This window comes from Sarcophilus harrisii, chromosome 5 (assembly GCF_902635505.1).
Source record: "Sarcophilus harrisii chromosome 5, mSarHar1.11, whole genome shotgun sequence".
Taxonomy (NCBI): domain Eukaryota; kingdom Metazoa; phylum Chordata; class Mammalia; order Dasyuromorphia; family Dasyuridae; genus Sarcophilus; species Sarcophilus harrisii.
The window spans coordinates 257200608-257223330 of NC_045430.1; the positions used below are offsets into that span (position 1 = coordinate 257200608).

The 22723-nt window shown below is 36.9% G+C and overlaps 1 protein-coding gene across 1 annotated transcript; it reads right to left on the minus strand.

Annotated features, from left to right (window-relative positions):
• Positions 1-7: 7 nt before the first annotated feature.
• PP2D1 (protein phosphatase 2C like domain containing 1) lies at positions 8-20944 on the minus strand. Its single transcript, XM_023505176.2, has 3 exons — positions 20851-20944; positions 11507-12642; positions 8-1069 (listed from the first exon to the last, which is right to left on the minus strand). Exons 1-3 carry the CDS (start codon positions 20868-20870, stop codon positions 207-209), a joined length of 2019 nt encoding a protein of 672 aa, XP_023360944.2. The 5' UTR covers positions 20871-20944; the 3' UTR covers positions 8-206.
• Between the last annotated feature and the right edge of the window lie 1779 nt (positions 20945-22723).

Here is a 22723-nt window from a genome sequence, read left to right on the forward strand (position 1 = left end):
ATTATTCTTTTTTTTTTTTTAATCACAAAACATTTTATTGTGACTATGTAAAAGAGAAACGGTTCCCTTCATCCTCTCCCCTACACCACCTTCCCTACACACACACACACAATATGTATTGAAAGCAATGTTATGGAGTACTATACAGATGTAGTACATATGGTTTCTTCTGGTATATTTTTCAGTGGTCCAGAAGAGCAGGTAGATCAGATTTCACTTCCATATAGCTGATATCCACATCCTTTGAAAAGCATTACCAGCACAGTAATATTCTCCCTAGAACCTGCTGTAAGAGCAGCTTTGACAAGTCCATTACTTATATATTCTGCTGCATATTCAAAGAAATTCCTGTCGATGTCTTCCTCTACCAAACTTGATTCATAAGATGTGCTGCTACTTGTTTCATCGCTGTCCTCAATACCATACAAATAAAAAGGTTTTGTACTTGAAAAGTCCGTTTCACTACTTAACTTAAATTTGGAATCCATACCTTTATCCAAACTACGTGAAGTTAGAGAATCTCTGTTTTTGCTATACGTGCTTAACTGTGAATTTTCAATTGTGCTCTGCTGGGACATTTTCTCAAGAAACGCTGAAGTATTACGATACAATAATTTGATTTTACCATCCTGTACGCTAATAGTTGAAGATGATAAGCTAGGTAAAAAAGGAATTCTGTTTCGGCGTGACCTGTACATTTCTCGCTTAGTCGTTTTATATATCTCCTCATAGATTCCAAATAATGACATTGCTGTTGCTGCAGCTTCATTTTGATCTATAACATCCCAAAGTCCAGTAGTAGCAACAATAAGGAATTGACATGTATCATCTATAGAGACGGAAATTGTTTGGGGTACTGGAATAACAGACTTTCTCAGCTTTGGATTTCCGTGAAATCCAAGCCCCCGAGTTATTTTTACAATCCCTTCAGTGAATCCACTTGGTTCATTGCTGCTGATTTTTCCTCCTCCATTTAATACACGGTGTCTTTCACTTAGGATTCGAGTTGTATGTTCTTTTGTAAGAAGATGGGCTTGCCCACCTTTGCATAAAACTACATGTACATTACCTAAAGTTTTTTAAAAAGAAAAAAACAATTTAATTTTATAGTAACAAAATAGAGCAATAATTACATGTATCATACTGTTTTTAAAGTCAAAGTTTTCAAACTAAAATATCAAATCATTCCTAAAAAAAAAAAAAAACTGGTTGAGTTTTAAAGTAGGAGTGTTTTAAAATGTTTTTACAATTTTAAAATATAATTCTTAGTCTGTGAAGAGACAGGATTGTTGTAGTGAGTTAAAATAAAGTCAGAAAGACCTGGACTGACATGCTCTTCACCCTAAACAGCTTGACAAGACATTTAAATAACCTGAACACACTTTATTAAAATACGAAATGGGGATAATTTTTGGTTGTCAAAATCAAATAAGACTATATTCTAGTAAAGTTTAAGGTGAAGCAAGAGTCAGTAGTCGTATAAAAAGTGAAATGTTTTAGGGGGTTTTCCCCATGGATAAATTGTCAAAGTGTGAACATTATTGAAATAACAATGACCCCAATTCTGTACTTTTTAAAAGCAATTGGGGGATAAGTGATTTACCCAGGGTCACACAGCTAGTAAGTTGTCAAGTCTTAAGACTGGATTTGAACTCCTGGGCCAGTGCTCTACCCACTGCACCACTTGGCTTCCTCCTAAACCAGGTTATCTTGATTCAAATCCTGTCTTCCCCAATACTCAGGTGCGGGACCTTGGACAAGTCACTGGATTTGTATTACCTTACCTTTTAAGAGGGGCAGATTTGATGATAAGGTTTCTGATGGCACTAATTCAAAATATGTTGTCATGCAGTTTTGAGTATTTTAGGATTTTTTTTTCTAATTTTAGTACATATAAAGAGTCAAAAAGCACCTTTGTTTACGCCTATTTAGTAGAATCCTTTTATAGCTAAGATAATGATAAGTAATAGCTTTAGCATTTAATTCAATGTAAAACTCAATTTTTGTGAAATGTGTCCATGATTAAAATCTAAGCTTAAATTTGCTGCTTACTACTGATTAATAAAATAGATTTTTCTTTTCCTCCTGATGCTTTTATTGATAATCCAGCTGACTAATGTCTTTTCCTTACTGTGGCAGGTTTTTTTTTTTTTTTTTTTTAATGGATTTGGTTAATTTAGTAATTGGTTAAATTAGTAGACCATTTGAGAAAAAAAAGTGCTAAAAGATGGCCAGCCTAATAATGTTTATTACCTTATCAAAAATGAAATGTATATATGTGTATTTTTAAGAAAATCCAATATACAAAATACAAAGAAGTGAGATGATCATTTTTAACTGTAAAGAATTGTTAAGCATATATCTCTATATCTGTATATACATGTATATGTATATTTTAAAATTGCTTTTAATTCAGAATGTAATATAACAATGCAAAAGTTTGACCCCAAAATATTTTCTAGTAGTTTGACCTCCCTACAAGACATGTCATTTATGTAATGAAATTAATTTAAAAACTTTTTATTGCTGGCCTAGCAGATTGTCACTGGCTGTTAGCAAGGTTTCATGAAAATCATTTTCCTTAAAAAATAGTATGATAGGGACAGCTAGGTGGTACAGTGGAGATAGAGCACCAGCCCTGAAGTCAGGAGGACCTGAGTTCAAATTTGGTCTCAGACACTTAACACTTCCCAGCTGTATGATCCCTAGGCAAATCACTTAACCCCAATTGCCTCAGCAAAAAAAAAAAAAAAAAAAAAATGATAATATGATAATGTTGCTAAAATCTGGCAATTGTTCAATTACATAATTCGCATCTATATGGCATTTAAAAGGGAGCTTTGTTCAAGTAACAGTTAAGATATTTCTTAGATCTTAGAATTTTAAGCCTGAAAGGGTCTTTGAGATCATGAGGAACAAACTGAAGCCCCAAGTATATAAGTAATACGTGGAAGAGCCAGGAAATGAATGGAGATTCAACCACTTCCACACCTCCTTGATGCCCTGCTAACCGAGGGCTCTTTTGAGTAACATTCCCAGTAAATGGAGTAAGTCATTCAAGGTTAGATTGAGGAATGTTGGTATGGATGGAGTAGAACTGCGTCAAGAGAAGGTTCTTGTCTGTTAGGAAAATATCAGATCCTTGGTGGCTTGTTATATCTTAATGAGACTGTGCTAGAGAGGATCTGAAAACAGTCTTTTGAGAACTACTCATTGCAACCAAACAACTTACTACTCTAAACTGCAGATGACTAGCATTTGTAATCTGGCAATTGTTCAGTTCCATAATTCACATCTATATGGCATTTAAAAGGGAGCCTTTGTTCAAGCACTGCTTTGGGATCATTGAATAAGCTTCACAGTTTCCTTAATGAAATTCAGCCTCTTTTCTTCCTACTTAATTCTAGGCCCCAGTTCATTGTCTTAAGAAATGTGTACTGTTCCACCAACTCAATGAGTGGCTCTCAGCCAACTGGATCTCAGTTGACATAAGCATTCCTTTTCTACTTGGGTTTTTCCCCTGTTTTGGATTGTTCAGACTAATTCTTGATTGGTAATGGTTCTCATTAAAGAAATCCTGTCTTCTTGTTTACTACCTTTGTGGCTGAGCAAGTGACTTCAACCTCTCAGAATTTCACTTTCCTCATTCATAAAACAAAATGATTGGAGTATGTGACTTCTGAGGTTCCTTTCAGACCTCGCCACTGGCTCTGGATTCAAGACTTAGGTCAAGTCTCATTTCTGATCTGCGTGATCTTAAGGAAATCACTTATCCTCCCAGGGCCTTCCTTTCTTTACGTATAAAGTGAAGGCTTTGGATCAGACAACTCTTCTTTTTAGTTCTAGATCTGTGTTCCTATGATCTCAGATGTCAATCTGCAAACAGGCGCGTCGGGAAGAGTTTAGCATCTATAGGAAACCCCTCTTACACGACCTCAGCGACAATATCTTTGACATTAATGAAAATTTTGATACCTATTAAATTCATAAAGCAATCTTCTATGATGTTAATATATGCATATGACCCTTGAGTTTGCATTTTTATCTGAATCATAATTTTGTAATCAAATGAACATATTGAAATCCTATATTTTCAAATAATGTATGGCTATGAAATTAATCTGCTACTGAAAATCATTTGCAAAAACCTATCTTTTGAAATAAAATTTTCACAAGCTATTCTTTGAGAACTCTGTCACATGTACTTTACAATGAGTCATTTTATATTTTCTTTGTGAATAGCCTCAATGCATGTATATGTTATGCTCAACAGGATTTTTAGATAGTGATTCCCACCCTTACCTCCCCACCCTAGTAATTCAATTGATTCCTTTTATTCAGATAAGGTAAAGTTCAGTCTCGGCCAGCATAGATTTCCTCTCTTATCTACTGCTCTGTCACAGCTATTTTCCTCATTTTCACTTCTCCATATACCACAGGGATTTGAGATGAGTCCAAATGTGACAATTATACTGTCAAAGTCTCATGGCAGACTTTTCGCAATCTCATTTTTCCCTTTTCCTATGCAATAAGGCAATAATGCTCTTAATTTTTTCCTCCATCTTCATTGTTATTTTGAAGACTTTTTTAAAAAATTTATTTTAAAATTAGGTTGCCTTTGGCTACCACGCCTCTACTTGGCAAGGAACTGAATTCTTTGTTGGCTCAGGTAACTTCTAAACTTTTGCCTTTCATAATATAGTGCTTCACTTTACATTGGTTCAACTTGGATAGAAGCCAATGTCTTCCATTTATTTGCATTTTTCAATATAACTACTCTGAGTAAGTCATTTCAAACTGTTGTAATTTCATACTGCAATTTCCCATCTTCCTTCTGATTTTCTTATTTTTCCATTTATTTTAACAAAAGGATGACTTCCTACTAACAGCTGATATTCCATATTAGTAACCAGTCATTTCCTATCCACATAACGTGGATTTCATTTTTTGCAATGCTGCTCAATTTTTTCTGGGTCCAGTGTCTTTTAAGCCTTTTCTTAAAGAAACTGTTGGTGATATATAAATAGAATGCTTCTGTGTAGTCCAAAAGCTAGCTTCCTTTGAATCTGAAATCATAGTTTCAACATCCTTCCTTATCCCCATTTCTGCATTAATATCATCAAATATCCAGGTATATATTGACATGATTGGATAATAATAGTTCTAGAGTTGGAATATTAGAGGCCATCTGGTCCAACTACTTATAGATGAAGAAACAGGCCCAGAGAGGTTAAGCAGTTTGCCTAGGATTATAAAAGTAGTTAGCAAAGATGAGTATTAAACAACCAGGTTCCCTAATTCCAAAGCTCATATTCTTTCTTTTAGGGAGTTCTTTGGAAGACTCTACTCTTCCAGCCTGCAACAGATATGATCATACAAGTTTCCTGGTGGCTTTTTTTTTGCTTATTTTCATGAGCACAGTAAGATGAAAGTATTAAATTTAAGGTCATATTAGTAGGATTTTGGACTCACAATGAAACCATCTCCTTGCCTCCCTAAGCAGAAATAAAAACTCTACAGTTATCAGATTGGCTAAAATGATAGAAAAGGAAAATGACAAATGCTGGAGGTGATGTGGGGAAAAAAATGGGATTTAGCTGCATTGTTATTTGTGAACTGACCCAACCATTCTGAAGAATAATTTGGAACAACACCGAAGGCTTATAAAACTACACTTGGACTCAGCAAAACTACTCCTAGGTCTGTATCTGGAAGGAAGGGAAGGAGGGAAGAAGGAATTCATCTGTAAAATAACATAGCTTTTTTTTTTTCTATTTTCAAATATCTTCTCTCCTTCCCCTTTCCCCCAATGAGAAGGCAAGCAATTTGATGTAGGTTATCCATGTACAGTCATGCAAAACATAGTTATATTTTTATGTTGGTTAGTAAGTTGTCCTTTGTCTTGAAGAGGATTAATAGGACATCGCTATTGGGGTCAAGGTACAGTATGTCCCACTGTGACTGATCAGACCGGTCAATATGAGTTCAGAAGGCCCTAGTCAGGCGCACACAGTCCGTGTGAAATTTGCACATCTCTTTTTCTTTTGAACTATGGCAATTCTGCTTTGCTTAGCGTACAGTGCCTTCTTTGATGCAGGGATGCCGTGCCAGTGTCTCCCATATCTTAAAAAGGATTTCATAACACTGACTAGCTGTGTGACCCTGGGCAAGTCACTTAACCCCAATTGTCTCAGCAAAAACAAACAAAAAAAGAAACAAATAAAAAATTCTAGAGTTCTTCAGAGAGATCTTGAAAGCGTTTTTGATTTATATCTTCTAACTTCCACATAAGCATTTGTCTTGGAAATTCTCTGTAAAAGGGTCTTTTTAAGCAAATGTACTTTTGGCATTTGAACAACATGGCCGGCCCACTGGAGTTGTGCTTTCTGTAATTAAGGGTTAAAGGGCTGGCAGTTCAGTTTGAGAAAGGACCTCGGTGTCGGGTACCTTATCTTGCCAGGTGATCTTCAGAATCTTCCTAAGGCAATTCACTTTCCTGGAATATATACCATATACATACAGCAATGAGGTCAGCACAATGGCTTTATGGACCTGATTCATTTTGGTAGGAAGTCTAATACCTCCTCTCTCCCACACTTTGCTTTGGAGCCTTCTAAACACCGAGCTAGCCCTGGCAACATGTGCATCAAGCTGATTATCCAGGTGTACGTCTGTGGAAAGCGTACGACCAGGTAAGCGAACTTATCCACAGCACTCAAAGTTTCTGCAATTGTGTAGAACTGATAATTCCATATATGGTGTGGTACTGGCTGGTGGAGAACCTCTGTTTTCTTGATGTTCATTGATAGGCCAAAATTAGCACAAGCCTTAGAGAATTGATCTAGACTCTGTTGGTTATCAGCTCCAGAGGCTGTGCGGAGGACACAATCATCTGAAAACAAAAGGTCCATTCCATCTCTCCCTCCACTTTAGTCTTGACTTTTAACCTTTTCTAGTTAAACAATTTACCTTCATTTTGGTAGCTGACCTTGATGCTGTTTGCCTCCTCCTTAGCCCCAACCACATAGCTGAAAACGTGCCCCGTTCCACTCCACTGGAGACTGGAAAAGCACCAGAGCCTTGTCCATTATCCAGAGTCCACGAACCGTGTCATCCTGGAACTCGAGAACAATACTGATGAATTCCCCTGGGCAATCAAATTCTCTGATCGTCCACAATCTATCATGACTGGCAGTATTAAAGGCCTTGGTCAAATGGGCAAATATTGTATACAGACCTCGTTCAGTTCCTGACATTTCTCCTAGAATTGTCGGGCAGCAAACACCTCATCAACTAGTCCTTGACCCTTTAGGAAGCCACGGGTCTTTCAGGTAGATGACCATCTTCCAGATGAAGGATCAGCCTGTTAAGGAGGACTTCAGCTAGAATCTTGTCAGGAATGACTGAAAGAAAGACTCTTGTCTCTTGTGATTGTCACAGGACAACTAATTCCCTTTACAAAGATGGACAGTGGAGGTATCCTTGAACTCCTGGGTCCTCAAACTTTTTAAAATAGGGGGCCAGTTCACTGTCCCTCAGACTGTTGGAGGGCCGGACTATAGTAAAAACAAGAACTTTGTTTTGTGGGCCTTTAAATAAACTTCATAGTCCTGGGTGAGGGGGATAAACGTCCTCAGTTGCCACATCTGGCCCGCGGGCCGTAGTTTGAGGACCCCTGTCTTAGGGTATAACCTCTTACCACAGAATTCAGAAAACTTTGGGATGAACAGTGAACCCACCTACCTTCAAAATCTCAGCTGGAATAGAATTAGCCCCAGGTGCTTTGTCACAGGAGAAAAACCTAATGGCATTCAAAATCTCCCTTTGGAAGTTGTCAGAAAAGCTAATGGTCCGCAGCTTCAGTTTTGCTGGATGATGGGGTGTTGAGAACACTATGGAAGTGTTCAGCCCCTTTCTCTGGGATCCTGCCTTTATCACAAATCAATGTGGCTCCATCAGCACTGAGTAGTTGAGAAGCACCAGAGGTCTTTGGTCCATAAATAGCCTTCAGAGGATCATAAAGACCCTTTGGCTTGTTTGGATCTGCATAAACTGAATTCCATCTGCCTTTTTACTGAGTCCAGAATCCCCCACTTCTCTAAGTTTCTCTTGCACTTTACTTTTGATGGAGTTAAATGCTGCCTTCTTAGAGATGGATGAACTATCCTATTATTATATCTAATTTTTCACTTGCCAGCTCTGAATTTCTCTATTATTTTCTTTCTTCTTCTTCCTTCTTCCTCTTCTTCCTCTTCTTCCTCTTCTTCCTCTTCTTCCTCTTCTTCCTCTTCTTCCTCTTCTTCTTCTTCTTCTTCTTCTTCTTCTCCTGGCATAAAATCATAATTATAAGCTTGTCCTCTATTGGTAGCTTGTCCTCTATTGGTAGATTGGTGATGAGGGTCTTCGTAAAATTTTTCTTTGTCATTATCAGGGTTTGTCGTGGGAGCACAGACAATGGTGATGGCATCTTCCTGCAAGTGGCAATTGTCGTGAGCTGCCACTCTTGTATATAAGCTTGTATACTAGATTATTTTTTGCAGAGGGCAGGAACTCTGACAAAGTATACTTAAGGCACAGTATGATTGATTTTATCCTACAACAAGATATTAATTCAGTGGAATTGATGAGATAATTTACTCCCTAGTGATATTGGCTTATACTCAGTATGATGAACTGATTTAATTGTAATAGAGTATTTAAGAGGTCAGAGTAAGACCAAAGAAAGAGCAGAGACTGAGATGTGCAGGCTGCTGACTGGCTGACTGACTGAGACTGCTGACGCAGACTGGGAGACTGAAGGAGACAATGAAGACTTTTCATTTTATCCCTGACTATTTTTGTGGTGATTATTCTGCTGAGACCAAAGCTGGTCCCAAGGCCCTCCAGAAAGCCAGCCCCAGGCATTACAATTTTTGACTGCAAAATCCACACCAAATTTATGGCACTCCCCTTCCCAGTGGGCACTGAAATACGGCTAAGCCTGTTTCAGCTTCAGTAAGCTGGCCTTCCTTTGCCAGCATTGTTTCACTCAGGACTAATATTTGGATGAGTTCTCTCACAACTGAGTTGTTCCTCTTTCATGTCTAGTGGATTTTGTGTGGTCCATGAGCATGTACATAGTCCATGTATTGATGGTGAGTAGAAGCATCGTTACAAAAGTTTTTGTACATTTTGTGTGTTTTGACTTTAGGATGGGATTTCTATGTGGCTGGAGAAGTCTAGAGTTGAATGAAAGAGACAATTTTTAAGGCACTTTTGCTATCTCCTTCCATGGGACAGAGGAGAGCAGAGTGGTCCCTAAGAAGGGCTGCTTAGACACCCAAGATGCTCCTATGTGTTACTGCTGTGCAGCTTTGTGACCTGAGCCACCTGTGTGCAGTGTAGTGTGTCCACACCTGCTGCTTCACCACTTAACTCTCACTATAGGACTTTTGAGGTAGGTAAAATGGTTAAAAATAATAATAAGAAGAAGAACGATGCCTTTTGACTCATACATAAATTGGGTTTAAGAGACAGATTGTACAAAGTCATCAGCCTCACTCTCTCTTCCAGACTGAAGTCCAGTGGCAAGATAAAAGTCAAAATAACTAGCTCTGATCCAGTACAGTAGATGGCCTTCAGATCTTGGATGTTTAAACGAAATTCTAAGCCCTCCATGGCCCACGCTTCAGCTGCCTTCCTGCCACTGGAGCAAATTGTTCTCATCCTTTTATTCTGCCAGAGGAAGTCTTCTCCTCTTTGGAGCAGACATCCCACTAACTCATCAATGGGTTGAAATAGCCTCAGCTTGGTTTTAGCCTGTCTGCCAAAATGATGTACTCAGGTGTCATTGCTGTGCATTTTGTAGCCTCTTGGAGTCACAGGTGAGAATTGAGTAAATTAGTGGACACCAAAGGTGGAAAGCAATCCTGAAAAGGATTCAGCAGCCCTCACACTGGAGGTTCTAGTCTCTTTGAACACCCTATAATACCTCATTTTCTCTAACAGCCATGTTGTGAAAGAAAACACAGACCAAAGTGGGCTGGAGGGTCTAGGGGGGCAGGGAGGAAGAGAGAAAGAAAAGGAAAAAGAAACTTTCCATATTTTTCTTTTGGTGGGGGTAAGTATCTATTTTCTTTCACAATATGACTAATATGGAAATATATTTTGCATGACTACACTTGCATAATCTATATCAAATCAATCAATTGCCTTCTCAATGAGGGATTTTAAATTTAAAATTAAAGATGCTAAAAAAAAATTACATAAATTGGAAAAAATAAAATACTTGGAAAAAACAAATTGTTCTATTTCCCCCTTAAATCTGCTGCTTCTCTGATTTAATTTTTTTTTTTCATTAACATCCATCTCATCTTGCAAACTCTTAACCTTGATACTCTCAATGTCTTCTTTCCCTCAAATCTCCAATTAGTTACAAAATCCTTTGATTTACAAAATCCCTACCCACATGGTCTCAGGCTTCTTTTCTCTCTTGGATAATTTCCTTGCCACTCCCCTATTAGAATATTCTTTCCTGATAAATCTTCCCAGATCTACCCTCTTCTCTGCTACTTTGCAAGTCATCCTACACACCTCTCCTTGATATATCTTTACATAAGCAATCTAGCCACGTTGTTTCTCTCCTCAAAACCATCTCATAACACATTGCCCACAGGAAACTGATACTCCCTAATATATTCTTTGTTCTCCATGGTCTAGCCCCATGCCAACCTCTCCAACATACTCTCAAATAACTGCCCTCCAAATATTCTATGATCCAAGACAACTAAACTATTCCTTGTCTCCCCGTACACCCTGCATGCTCCTACTTCATTGTCTTTGCTCACATGGTTTCCTTTGTCTAGAATGCTCTCCTTGGACCAAATTGGATGAATCCATTTCAAATTTTACCTCATCTAGAAAGTCTTCACTGAATTACCCCAGCAAATAACCTTTCCCCAGACTTCCCACAATTCTTTTCTTTCACTTCTCTTATGCTCTTCTGAATTATTTAGTGTCATACTTATTTGTGTTTAAGTTATATCCCCTACCAGAAAGTAGTGTCCTTGGAGGAAGAAATCTCATCTGATGCCTAGAATTTGCGTCTCTCCCATGTTCTATTTCTAATTGTTTTGTTGTTCAGCGGTGTATGACTTCATTTGGGGTTTTCTTGGCTAAAGTAATTTGCCATTTCCTTCTCCAGCTCATTTTTAGAGATGAAGAAACTGAGAGAAACAGGGTTAAGTGACTTGCCCAGGATCACACAGCTAGTAAGTGTCTGAGGTTGGATTTAAACTCAGGAAGATGAGAATTGTTGACTTCAGGCCCAATGCTCTATGGACTCTGGCACCCCTTAGCTGCTCCTGCTTACTCTCAGAAGTCACTTGATAAATGTTTGTGGAAAACTGAGTAATATTGGACCTTGAGGTGCATTGGTCATATGCCAACTTTCCTCACTAAACATTTTCTTTGATTCTAAGAAATAAAATTAGACTAACTTTTGGCTATCACTGGGCAACTTACGTACCAACATTAGCAATGTGTAATACTCCAAAGCTATTTTCAAATTGATTGGAAAAACGAAAACTCTTTTCTTCTACTTCCACTTCAGAATCCTCAGTGAAACTGGCCGTTTTCCAAGAGGTACTACTACCAAACTCTTCATCACATTCCAACAAACAGGCGACTGCTGAACAGCCGCTCCAACAGAAATTAGATACTTCCTTCCTCCCAAGTTTCAAAGCTCTATCCATCCTCCAGAAAGCTTTAGCAAAGGCTTTATGGATCCACTCATAATTATAGTTTGAAGATGAATACTTTCTCTTTTGGGAAGAAAAGGTGTATTCTTGTTGCCTATACTCCTCCTTAAACACTGTGTCAAAAGATTGGATAAATTTTTTTTCTTTCTTGGTCTGCTTATAAGAAAAATCAGATTGAGCAAGTTGGTCCAAAAAAAACTTAGATAGTTCTAAAGCAGTGATTTCAGCTGCTCCGGAACCATGGTGTCCATCAAACAAGCCAAAAAAACACACATTGGATTTCTTCCCATATCTGCCCTGGAAGACGTATCTGTCTTCCATTACTGATCTCCACGTCTTATTCTGGTCTTCACAGATGGCAACAGCATTAACTAGTGGATTATCTGTTCTCCTAAGGTGCACAGAGCTATTGAAAGTATTAGTAAGAACTTGATAATAGGAAGGCATGTTATCCTTACAAAGGAACTCATAAGCATTATCGATTTTTTCTCTAGTTTTTTCTTTGTATAAATAGGCTTCAATTAATGTAGAGATTAGAAAGTTCCTCTGTGCTAAAATCTTGCGTGGTTTTGGTTTTTCCCTATCTTTTACATTGTAGCCCATCATGGCCATGGCTTTGTGCTGTCTCTTATGGGCAAAAAAATCAAATACACAAAGTTCTTGGTTGCATAAAGAACAGGGAATGGTGAGCTTGAAAGTATTTTCAAATCTATAATTTATCTTTTTAAAGGCTGAATGATTCTGAGTTGTTCCTTTTCCTGGTTTTTGGAAAGTTCCATCTGGTAAAAAATCTGTGAATTTTCTGTGGAAGACTGCATATTCTCGCTTAGTATCAGCTTCTTCTACCTTCTCTTCCTTCATTGGAATTTCCACAACAACCGGTAATGCAGACTTCCATAGCTTTCTGCAAACAGGAGGACAAATATTAACAAATGCTGGAAGCACTTAGAAATGGCAACTGTCTCTCTGAGCAAGTCTTTCTACTAGTGCAACATACAGAGACTTACAGGATTTAATACAAGCCTTACTAGAATGTGTGTGCTTCTATTAAAGAGGCAGTATTCTGTGGTGGCTAGAATTCTGCCCCTGAAATCAGGAACACCTGGCTTCAAATTCTGCTTCCAACACTTATTGTCTGTGAGCATAAATAAGTCATTTAATCTCTCTTGGTATTGATTCCCTTCTTTGGAAGGTGGAAATAAGAATAGTACCTCTCTCTGAGGGTTATTGTGAAGATACAATGAGATGATATTTGTAAAGCACTTTGTGACTTGAAACACTAGGCCCGTGATAGCTATTTTTATAATTAATGCAATGATCCTATATAATTTATATAGAAGAGTCAGACCACTGATTTGTTAGAGCAAAGATCAAGAATGGATAATTTTTAAAAAGTTAAAGAATAATAATGTAAGAAATAGGGTCTAAAGTTGAAATAACTCATTCTTGAATTAATTAAATAAGTATTTAAGGAAAATGGATGATGGACAACAGAAGCCAATTATAATAATTTTATAGAGAGATTTAATTGATTACACCAATTGGTACCACAGGGATACACCAAAAGAGCCTAAATATATCTTTATATTTATATATATAATAATAAATATATTTAACAACAGATATACAAAATGATATAATTTATAAATATATTTGTAATGTAAATAGATATTTATATACATATAATAAATATATTTAGTAAATATATATTTGCCTAATTTACCAAACTCTTACATGGTGACAAAGGCAATACTATTTGAGAAATAAACCCAGTAATAAAATCTTATGAAGAAAAACAATGGACCTTTTAAAGCAAAGAAAAATAGTGGGGGAAGGGGGTACAATAGTGTTTTAAAAGCTTGGTAAAAGGTACAAATAAGCAATCTTCTCATGCTCCAAAACTTTTGAGGTTGAAAATGGAAAAACAACAAACAATACAATGGAAAAGATCTGCAAAGATTTTTATAGCAAAATTTTCATCAGAAACTGTAGTAGAACCACCAAACTTGAATTCCAACATCATAGTCTAAGAAGAGTTTATAGAGAAGAAATAGGAAGGAAGGAAGGAAGGAAGGAAGGAAGGAAGGAAGGAAGGAAGGAAGGAAGGAAGGAAGGAAGGAAGGAAGGGAGGGAGGGAGGGAGGGAGGGAGGGAGGGAGGGAAGAAAGTTATAGAATTATAAGGTAATTGAGGAACTGATTCATAAAATATCTGAGAAGAGGTGAAGATGCCCAAGGATTAGATTACACAATTATTAGGTACTTAACCATGTGCCAGGAGAGGGGGTAGAAAATAATTTCAGACCTTATTAATGCAATAAACAGAAAGTAATCGGGGAACCATCAATAGCTACTAACCGGTATGTTTATGTTCCCAACTATCATCTTTATGAGATTCAGTGATTTGCCTAATTATTTCTGTATTTATCTTTTATCTATCCATCAAGGATGGAGGCATTCTTAGCTATATCGGTTTGGTTCCAGACCATCACTATAAAGCAAATATTACAATAAAGTAAATATCATAATAAAGCAAGGCACAATTTTTTAAATTTCCCAACACATATAAAAATTATTTTTAAACTATAAGGTAGTCTATTAAGTATACAATAGTATTATTTCCACCACCACCCCCAAAAAAGCAAAGCAATGGACATACCTTAATTTTAAAATATTATATTACTAAAAATAGTATTTTTTATTGCTAAAAAATGTCAACCATCATCTGAGCCTTCAGAGAGTAGTAATCTTTTTTGCTGGATGTTACTGCCTGCTGAACAATCAGGGTAATAGTTGATGACGTTGAGGTGGCCATGGTAATTTCTTAAAATAAGACCAAAATGAAGTCTGATAGATCAATTGTCTCTTCCTTTAATTTGAATATGTAAGGTTATTGTAGGATTATTAATTATAATTAATTAATTATTAATATTGGTGTATCTCAGGGAATACATAGGCCCAAGGAGGGGAGAGAAATGGAAGAATGGCCTGATCAGTGGTGCATTCAGAATACACACAACACTTAGCAACTAAGATTGCCATCTTCTACAGGTATGGGTTGGGATACCCAAAAAAGATCACTGATCACATGTCACCATAACAGATATAATAATAACAAAAAAGCTTGAAATATTGGGAGATTTACTAATCTGTGAGACAAGAGACATGATGTGAGCATATGCTACTGGAAAAATAGTGTCTACAGACTTGCTCAACCCAGGATTGCCACAAACCTTCAATTTGAAAGAAAACAAAAATTAAAAAATTCTGAAGTACAATATAAGTGCTATGTTGAGTATTCCTATTAATGTAGGAAAAAGTCAGGCTATCACAATCAATATTGTAACATGGACCTTATCAAGGCCAGTTAAATTGTGCAGTGGATAAAGCACTGGACTTTATAGCACTGGAACCTGTTAAGTTGTTGACTCCAGTTGGGATTTTATTGGAAAAAATACTGAAATGGTTTGCCATTTCCTTCTCCAATTCATTATAAAGACAAGGAACTGAGGCAAATAAACAAATTAATTCTCTAGATATTCTTAATTTTTTTTTCTTCCAGGTGAATTTTAAAATTATTTTTCTATCACCAGAAAATAATTAATTTAGTAGTTTTGTCAGGATAGCCCTGAATAAGCAAATACATTTAAGTAGAATTGTCATTTTTATCGTATTGTCTTAGCCTCCTTCAGAAAGTGGTGTTTGGCAGCTTAATTTCAGAACAACCTGGAAAGACTTTTATGAATTGATCCTAAGTGAAGTGAAAAGAACCAAAAGAACACTGTACACAGCTACAACAAGATTATGTGATAATCAACAATGAGGTGATTCAAGACAATTCCAATAGACTTGTGATGGAAAGTGCCATCCATATCTGGAGAGAAAACTATGGAGATAAGTGTGGATCACAAGATAGTATTTTCACCTTTGTTGTTGTTGTTTGTTTGTTTGTTTTCTTTCTCATGTTTTTTCCCCTTTTGAGCTGATTTTTCTTGCACAGCATGATGAATATGGAAAATTGTTTAGAAAATTGCATATATTTAACCTAGATCAGATTGCTTGCTTGCTGTCTTGACAGGGAACAAAAGGGAAAGGAGAAAAAATTGGACCACAAGGTTTGGCAAAGATGAATATTAAAAAACTCTTTACATTAATTTTAATAAAATAGTGTTGGGATTAAAAAAAAAAAGTGGTGTTTGGGCTGAGTCTTAAAATTAGGAATTCAAAAAAACAGAGGGGAGAAAAGAGAGCATTCTGGACCTCATACAAAATAGCTTCTCTGTCCAGTGCAAACATGCCAGATGCAGCATTGTGTATAAAAAAAAGCAAACAGACCAGTTTGGTTTAAACTGTGGAATGTGTGGAAGGGAAAAAATGTGTAAGAAGACTTTTAAATGTCAAGAGAAATTTATATTCGATCCTAGACACAGTAGGCAGCTACTGCAGTATATTGAGTGAGGGAGTAGGGAATGACATGATCAGAAATGCACTTTAACATGTGATAGATGAATTGAAAAGCAATGAAATGAAGTAGGGAGATGAATTAGGAAGCTATTGAAATAGTCTAACCAAGAGGTCATGAAGGCCTGAATTTTGAGTAACTACATGAGTGGAGAAAAGTTACAAAAGGCATTATGGAGATAACAGAATTTGACAATAGAATGGTTGTGTGTGTAGAATAAAACCTAGAGAATGATACTAAAAGTGGGTGACTCTGAGCACGGTGGTATCCTCTATAGTAATAGGAGGCTCTGGAGGTAAGTGTAATGAGCTCTATGTTCTACATGTTGAGTTTGAGATGCCTCCATGATATTCAGTCTATAATGACCATTAGACCCTTGGTGAGTTTACACTGGAATTCAAAAGAGAAGAGGGCTGAATCGATAAGATCTAGGAATGAACTAGATGGAAATTATAATTGAAGCCTAGGGAGCTAATGAAATCACCCTGTGGGAGAAAAAGAAAGGAAAAAAAAAAGGAGAAAAGAAGACTTAGAAGTAATAGTCATGTAGGTGGAAAAGGAATCAACAAAGAACAGAATCTAGAAAGGAGAGAGTTTTTTAAAAGGATTTACGATCAACATCATTAAAGGCTACAGAGAAATCGAGAAGGATAAGGACTAAAAATCCCAGGAGATCTGGTAATAAAGAGCTTTTGGGTGACTTTGGAGAGAACAATTTCAGTTGGATGATGAGGCAGAGAGTTAGTTTGCAGAGGATTTAAAGAAGAGGGAGGGAAGGGGTGTAGAGACACTGAATGTAGATGGCTTATTCTCCCCCCCACACACACCATTTATTTAATATTTTATTTTTCCCAGTTACATATAAAACAATTTCTAACAAACATTTCTTTTTAAAACTTTGAGTTGCAGATTCTTGCCCTTCCACCCACCCCCTCCACTCCCAAATTGAGAAGGCACATGTTAAGTTATGCAAAACATTTCCATAAGAGTCATGTTCAAAAGAAAACATAGATCTGTCCCCACTACCATCACCAAGAAAATAAAGTTTAAAAAAAAAGGGAAAAAAAAGTTCTTCAATCTGTATTCAGATATGATCACTTCTTTTTCTGAGTATGGATAGCATTTTTCATCTTAAGTCCTCAGAGGATCTTAGATCATTGTATTGCTGAGAATAGCAAAGACATTCATAATTGATCATCCCATAACATTGCTATTACTTTGTCCATGTATATTTCACTTTGTATGAACTCATGAAGGACTTTCAAGTTTTTTTCTGCTGATCATTTCTTTTAGAACAATAATATTCCATCATAAATACACATAATTTATTCAGCCATTCCCCAATTGATAGGCATTCCCTCAATTTCCAATTCTTTGCCCTAAGAAAAGAACTGCTATAAAATATTTTTGTATATATAGGTCCTTTTCCTTTTTTTTTAAAAAAATCTCTTTCTGGATACATGCTTAGTAGTGATATTGTTGGATCAAAGAATATGTATGATTTTATAGGTCTTTCAGCATAATTCCACATTACAGAATGATTGAATCAGTTCACAGTTCCATCAACAAAGCATTAATTTCTCATTTCCCCATATTTCCTCCAATAACTGTTATTTTACTTTTCTTGCCCTTTAACCTGTCTAATAAGTATGAGGTAAATTCCTCAGAATTGTTTTAATTTGCATCTCCAATCAATAGTGAGTTAGAGTATTTTTTTAATATAACCATAAATAGCTCAATTAATTCATCTGAAAATTGTTCATATCTTTTGATTATTTATCAATTGGGAAATGGCTCTTATTTTTTATAAATTTGACTCAATTCTCTATATGCTTAAGAAATGAGGCTTTCATCAGAGAAACTTACTCCAAAAATCTTTTTATAATTACTATTGCTAACTATATTTCTCCACTTATTCTATTCTTTCTCTCCTTTCATCCTGCTCTCCCTCAGGAGTTTTGTTTTTGACCACCCTCTCCCTTACTATGCTCTCCCTTCTGTGACCTACATCCTTTTTTCATATACCCTTTCCCCTCCCACTTTCCCAAAGGGTAAGATAGATTTCTATACCCATATTGAATGTGTATGTTATTTTTTTTCAGTCAAATCTGAGAAGACTAAGGTTAACTCATCCCTCCTCCCTTCCCTTTCTTTTCTATTGTAAAAACTTTTTCTTACATCTTTTATGGATGATAATTTATACCATTCCACCTTTCCCTTTCTTCTCAGTACATTCCTCTCTCACCCCTTAATTTTATTTTTTAGATATTATCCCTTCATATTCAATTCATATCTGTGCCCCCCTCTCTCTTTCTCTCTCTCTCTATACATAGATATACATATACATATACATATATATAGAATGACCAGCAGGATGAATACAGAGAGGCCTGGAGAGACTTACATGAACTGATGCTGAGTAAAATGAGCAGAACCAGGAGATCATTGTACACGGCAACAAGAAGACAATCATCAATTCTTATGGACGTGACTATTTTCAACAATAAGATGATTCAGTCCAGTTCCAATTGGTTAGTAATGAAGAGAGCCATACACACCCAAGGAGAGGACCGTGGGAACAGAGTATGGGCCACAACATAGCATTTTCACGCTTTCTGTTGTTGTTTGCTTGCATTTTTGTTTTCCTTCTCAGGTTTTTTTTTTCCTTTCTAGATTTGATTTTTCTTGTGAAGCAAGATAACTGTATAGATATGTATACATATATTGAATTTAACATATATTTTAACATGTATTGGTCTACCTACCATCTGGGGAGAGGATGGGGGGAAGGAGGGGAAATTTTGAAACAGAAGGTTTTGCAAAGGGTCAGTGTTGAAAAATTACCCGTGCATATGTTTTGTAAATAAAAAGCTATAATAATAATAATTAAAAAAAAAAAAAAAAGAACGGAGGAGACTTAGGTGTTTTATAAACAATGGGGAAGGAACTAGGAGATAAAGAAAGATTTAAGATAAGATGGGTGATGATAGTGGAGAAATCTAATGGAAAAGATGAAAATGCATAAGATCAAAGGTACATAGAGATAAGTTGGTGTTGGCAAGGAAAAAGCCATCTCTTCCTAGGGAACTAAAATTAAAGAGATAGTGTTATATGGACTCAAGTTGATGTGAGACAAAAATTAGAAGGAGGGAGCTAACAGATGGCCTCAATTTTTATTTTATTTTTAGTGAAGTATGAAATGAAACCCTTACTTGAGTTAGGATGAAGAGAGGAGAGAAGGAACAGTTGTTGGTAAATGGGATAGAATGGAGTAGAGCATTGCCTTGCTGCAGCAAGGGCCCACTTAAGATCAGATAACATAAATGTGTAATAGATCAAACCCACTAAGTTTCTCTTTTCTCCTTTAGCAACCTAGAAACCCCATTTATCTTTCTAGGATACATTTACTCCCAGCACAACCCAGGTGAATCTTTTCCCCCAGTGCACTCTCTACTTATATCATCTCCCCTGTCCACACCTGATTTTCAAAGGAGAAGAGAAGGCATCCTCCTTATATTGATTCATTTCTTCCTTCAATCAAGCACACAACTCTCTCTCCACTCCCCATCCTATGGCCTAGCAGCCAATCCTTCACCCAAGAGGAAACCTAGGTATTCTTTTTTTTTCCTCCTAGTAGCCTCCCTCACTTAAATCCAGTTCTGTTGCAAGTCATGACTTTTCTTTCCTGAAATCAAGGTCCTCTTTAAGAAGAAAGAAACAAGTAGCTAAATTCCAGGAAAGCCCCTCCTCAACCCCTACAGTTGCTAATCCAAAGCCATTAGTTTCTACCTTTAGAAAAGGCCTTGCTTATGGGGATTAACAAAGGAAAGAGCTTTGCAAAGAGCCTATAATGGTGAATAAAGTTGGTTTGGGAGTCAAAAAGTCTGGGGTTCCATCCTTGCCTCAGACATGCCCTAGCTGTGAGATCTTGGGAAAATTTCTTTGAACTAAATTCTTCATCTTTAAAATAGGCATTAAAGGGGCAACCGGATGGATAGATTACCAGACCTGAAGTCAGGAGCATCTGAGTTCAAATTTGACCTCAGACACTTAACAGTTTCTAGGTATGTGTGACTTTGGGCAAGTCACTTAACCCCAACTGCCTCACAAGGAAAAAGAGAGAAAAGAGAGAGAGAGAGAGAGAGAGAGAGAGAGAGAGAGAGAGAATGTAAAATACCAACTTTCTTATGAGATTGTTGTGAGATAATGTACAGTGATCATTTTGTAAACCAAAAAGTGCTATTTTAGTATGAACCATTACAATATGAGACAAAGCTATTTTAGAAATGTCAGCTATCATTAATGAAGCATTGAACAGCAGAAGTAACACATATTACAAGTCCTGGGAAGAAAAAACAAACTAAAAAAACAGAAACAGTCAAGCATACCAGATTGTCTATAAACCCAAACAGTAGGTTCCTGCAAGGGACCAGTTTGTGGCAACAACATTTTCCCCAATTTATAGCATAAAGAAAATATTTGGCAAATGGCATTCTTCGGGTATCTTCCCTGTCACTTATTTGATAATACTCACTTTCAAGATTTCATTTGCTTTCTAAATATTTAGAAAGAGCTGGATAAAGAAGCATGACAAATATAATATCAGCACAGCTATCTTCCCACCCCCCTCCCCCAAATCCCAGAAAACTTACCCAGGAAGATTTTCTGTCATGTTTAGAGATCATTATCCTGCTGCTCTCTTGCTCCCCGCTTCCCAAAAGTTCTTACTGGAGCTCAGCAAGTCTTCAAGAGTAGAATTTCCTGTTTGGAATGCTCACTATAGCAACTGTATCCTTAGCCACAAGTCATTTTGTAGTTCTGGCTGGTTGTTGAGCAATAGGTGGCAAATTGTGGGGTTGAGAAATGAAGATCACACCCTCAGAACTCAACAGAGAAGTCCAGTAGAATCTTGATTGGTCCCCTTGATTGGGCATCATTATTATTGCCACATGTGGGTACAAAGCAATAGGATTTAGTTTTTAAGCATTTATCACTGAGTTTAGACATGTAAGAGCGGCAGAGATTGGCCCCATTGGATGGGGCTAGGATATGTGTTTTACTCTATGGGATCTGAATTTGCCCCAGTCCAGCAGATGAGGTGACTCCCTGAATACCCCATTACATAATCATTGGAGTCTTCGAATCAGTCACTTAAGGTCTTCCAAAGATGTTGCCTTTGCTGCAAAATACAGATTATTGGGAATAATCTTTAGAGCTTGAGAACATTATTTTGACTGGTTCAGTTCAACAAATTGGCTAAACCTCTTCTATGTGGAAGTCACTGTGTTAAGCATACAGGATATCAAAAACAAACAAACAAATAAATGAATGAATGAATAAGTGAATAAATAAATGGAAAAAAGTAAAAAGAAAGAACAAACGAACGAAAGAAAGAAACACATGTCTGCCCTCAAGGAGTTTATAGTCTACTCTGGGATTATAGCCTGGACCCTAAATAATTAAGAATTGTGTAGAAGTAAAACAATATAATTTTAAGAGGGATTCCTAAAAATTGTGTGGGGGATAAAGAGGAAAATTTTTGTGGAGTTGCACCTGATTTTTGCTTTTAAAGAAATTTAGAGGCAGCTAGTGGATGGAGTACCAACCCTGAAGTCAGGAGGATCTGGGTTCAAATCTGATCTCACACACTTAACACTTCCTAGCTGTGTGACCCTGGGCAAGTCACTTAACCCCAATTGCCTCAGCAAAAAAAAAAAAAAAGAAAGAAAGAAAGGAAGAGAAATTTAAAGGCTCTGAGAGAAAGTGCAAAGGTATGATGGAATATGGTATATGTGAACTAGTTTAGACCAGTTAGTTAATGCCAGTTAGTGAAGAGAACAAAGGGAGACACTATGGAGGGGGGAAAAACTAGAAAGACTGGTAAGAGTTTTAAATGCTAGGTGGAGATATTTGTGTTTTATTTCGCAGTTAATAAGAAAAGGAGATTTAGATGTTTTAGTAAGTTAAATGACAGGGTTAGATCCATGTTTTTAGGATAGCAGTTTGATAGAAAGGATGGATTGATAAGGAAAGAGACTGGAGATAGAAACACAAATTGGGAAGCTATTCATTTCATTAGTCTAGATTTAAAATGGTGAAGGGTTAAATCTAGCACGGAGGTCAAATGAGTGGGGAGAAAGAAATGCATGTCAAAGAGGTTGTGGAAATTGGATTAATCCTGGAAAGGAAGAAAAGGGTGGCTTTGTGGGAAGAGCTGCCAGCAGGGGACACCCTTCCTTCTTGCCTTCCTTTCACCCTTTCCCATAGCCAGGGTTTCCCATACCCCATTTTGGCCATTTGGCCAAGCGACATGACTATGGTTTGGGTGAGTTGGCAGTCACCAGCTATCACCTTTCCAGTGAAATAGAGAACCTACCCCCAGCTCTTACCATCTGCATGTTCATTATGCCTTCCAGAGATTGTCTTTGACCTGCTGATCCACTCTTCCCTAGGGCTTTCCTGGTGTTGTCTCCTTCAATTAGAGTGTGAATTCACTGAAAGTAGAAAGACTGCACCCCCTCTCCC

Bases quoted from the DNA above. Each gene is read 5' to 3' on its own strand.
- PP2D1 (XM_023505176.2), bottom strand. From the start codon at position 20,870: ATGACAGAAAATCTTCCTGG. The intron at 12,643-20,850 runs GTAAGTTTTCTG...TCCTGTTTGCAG, and splicing joins ATGACAGAAAATCTTCCTGG to AAAGCTATGGAAGTCTGCAT. The intron at 1,070-11,506 runs GTACGTAAGTTG...AAAAAACTTTAG, and splicing joins ATTACACATTGCTAATGTTG to GTAATGTACATGTAGTTTTA.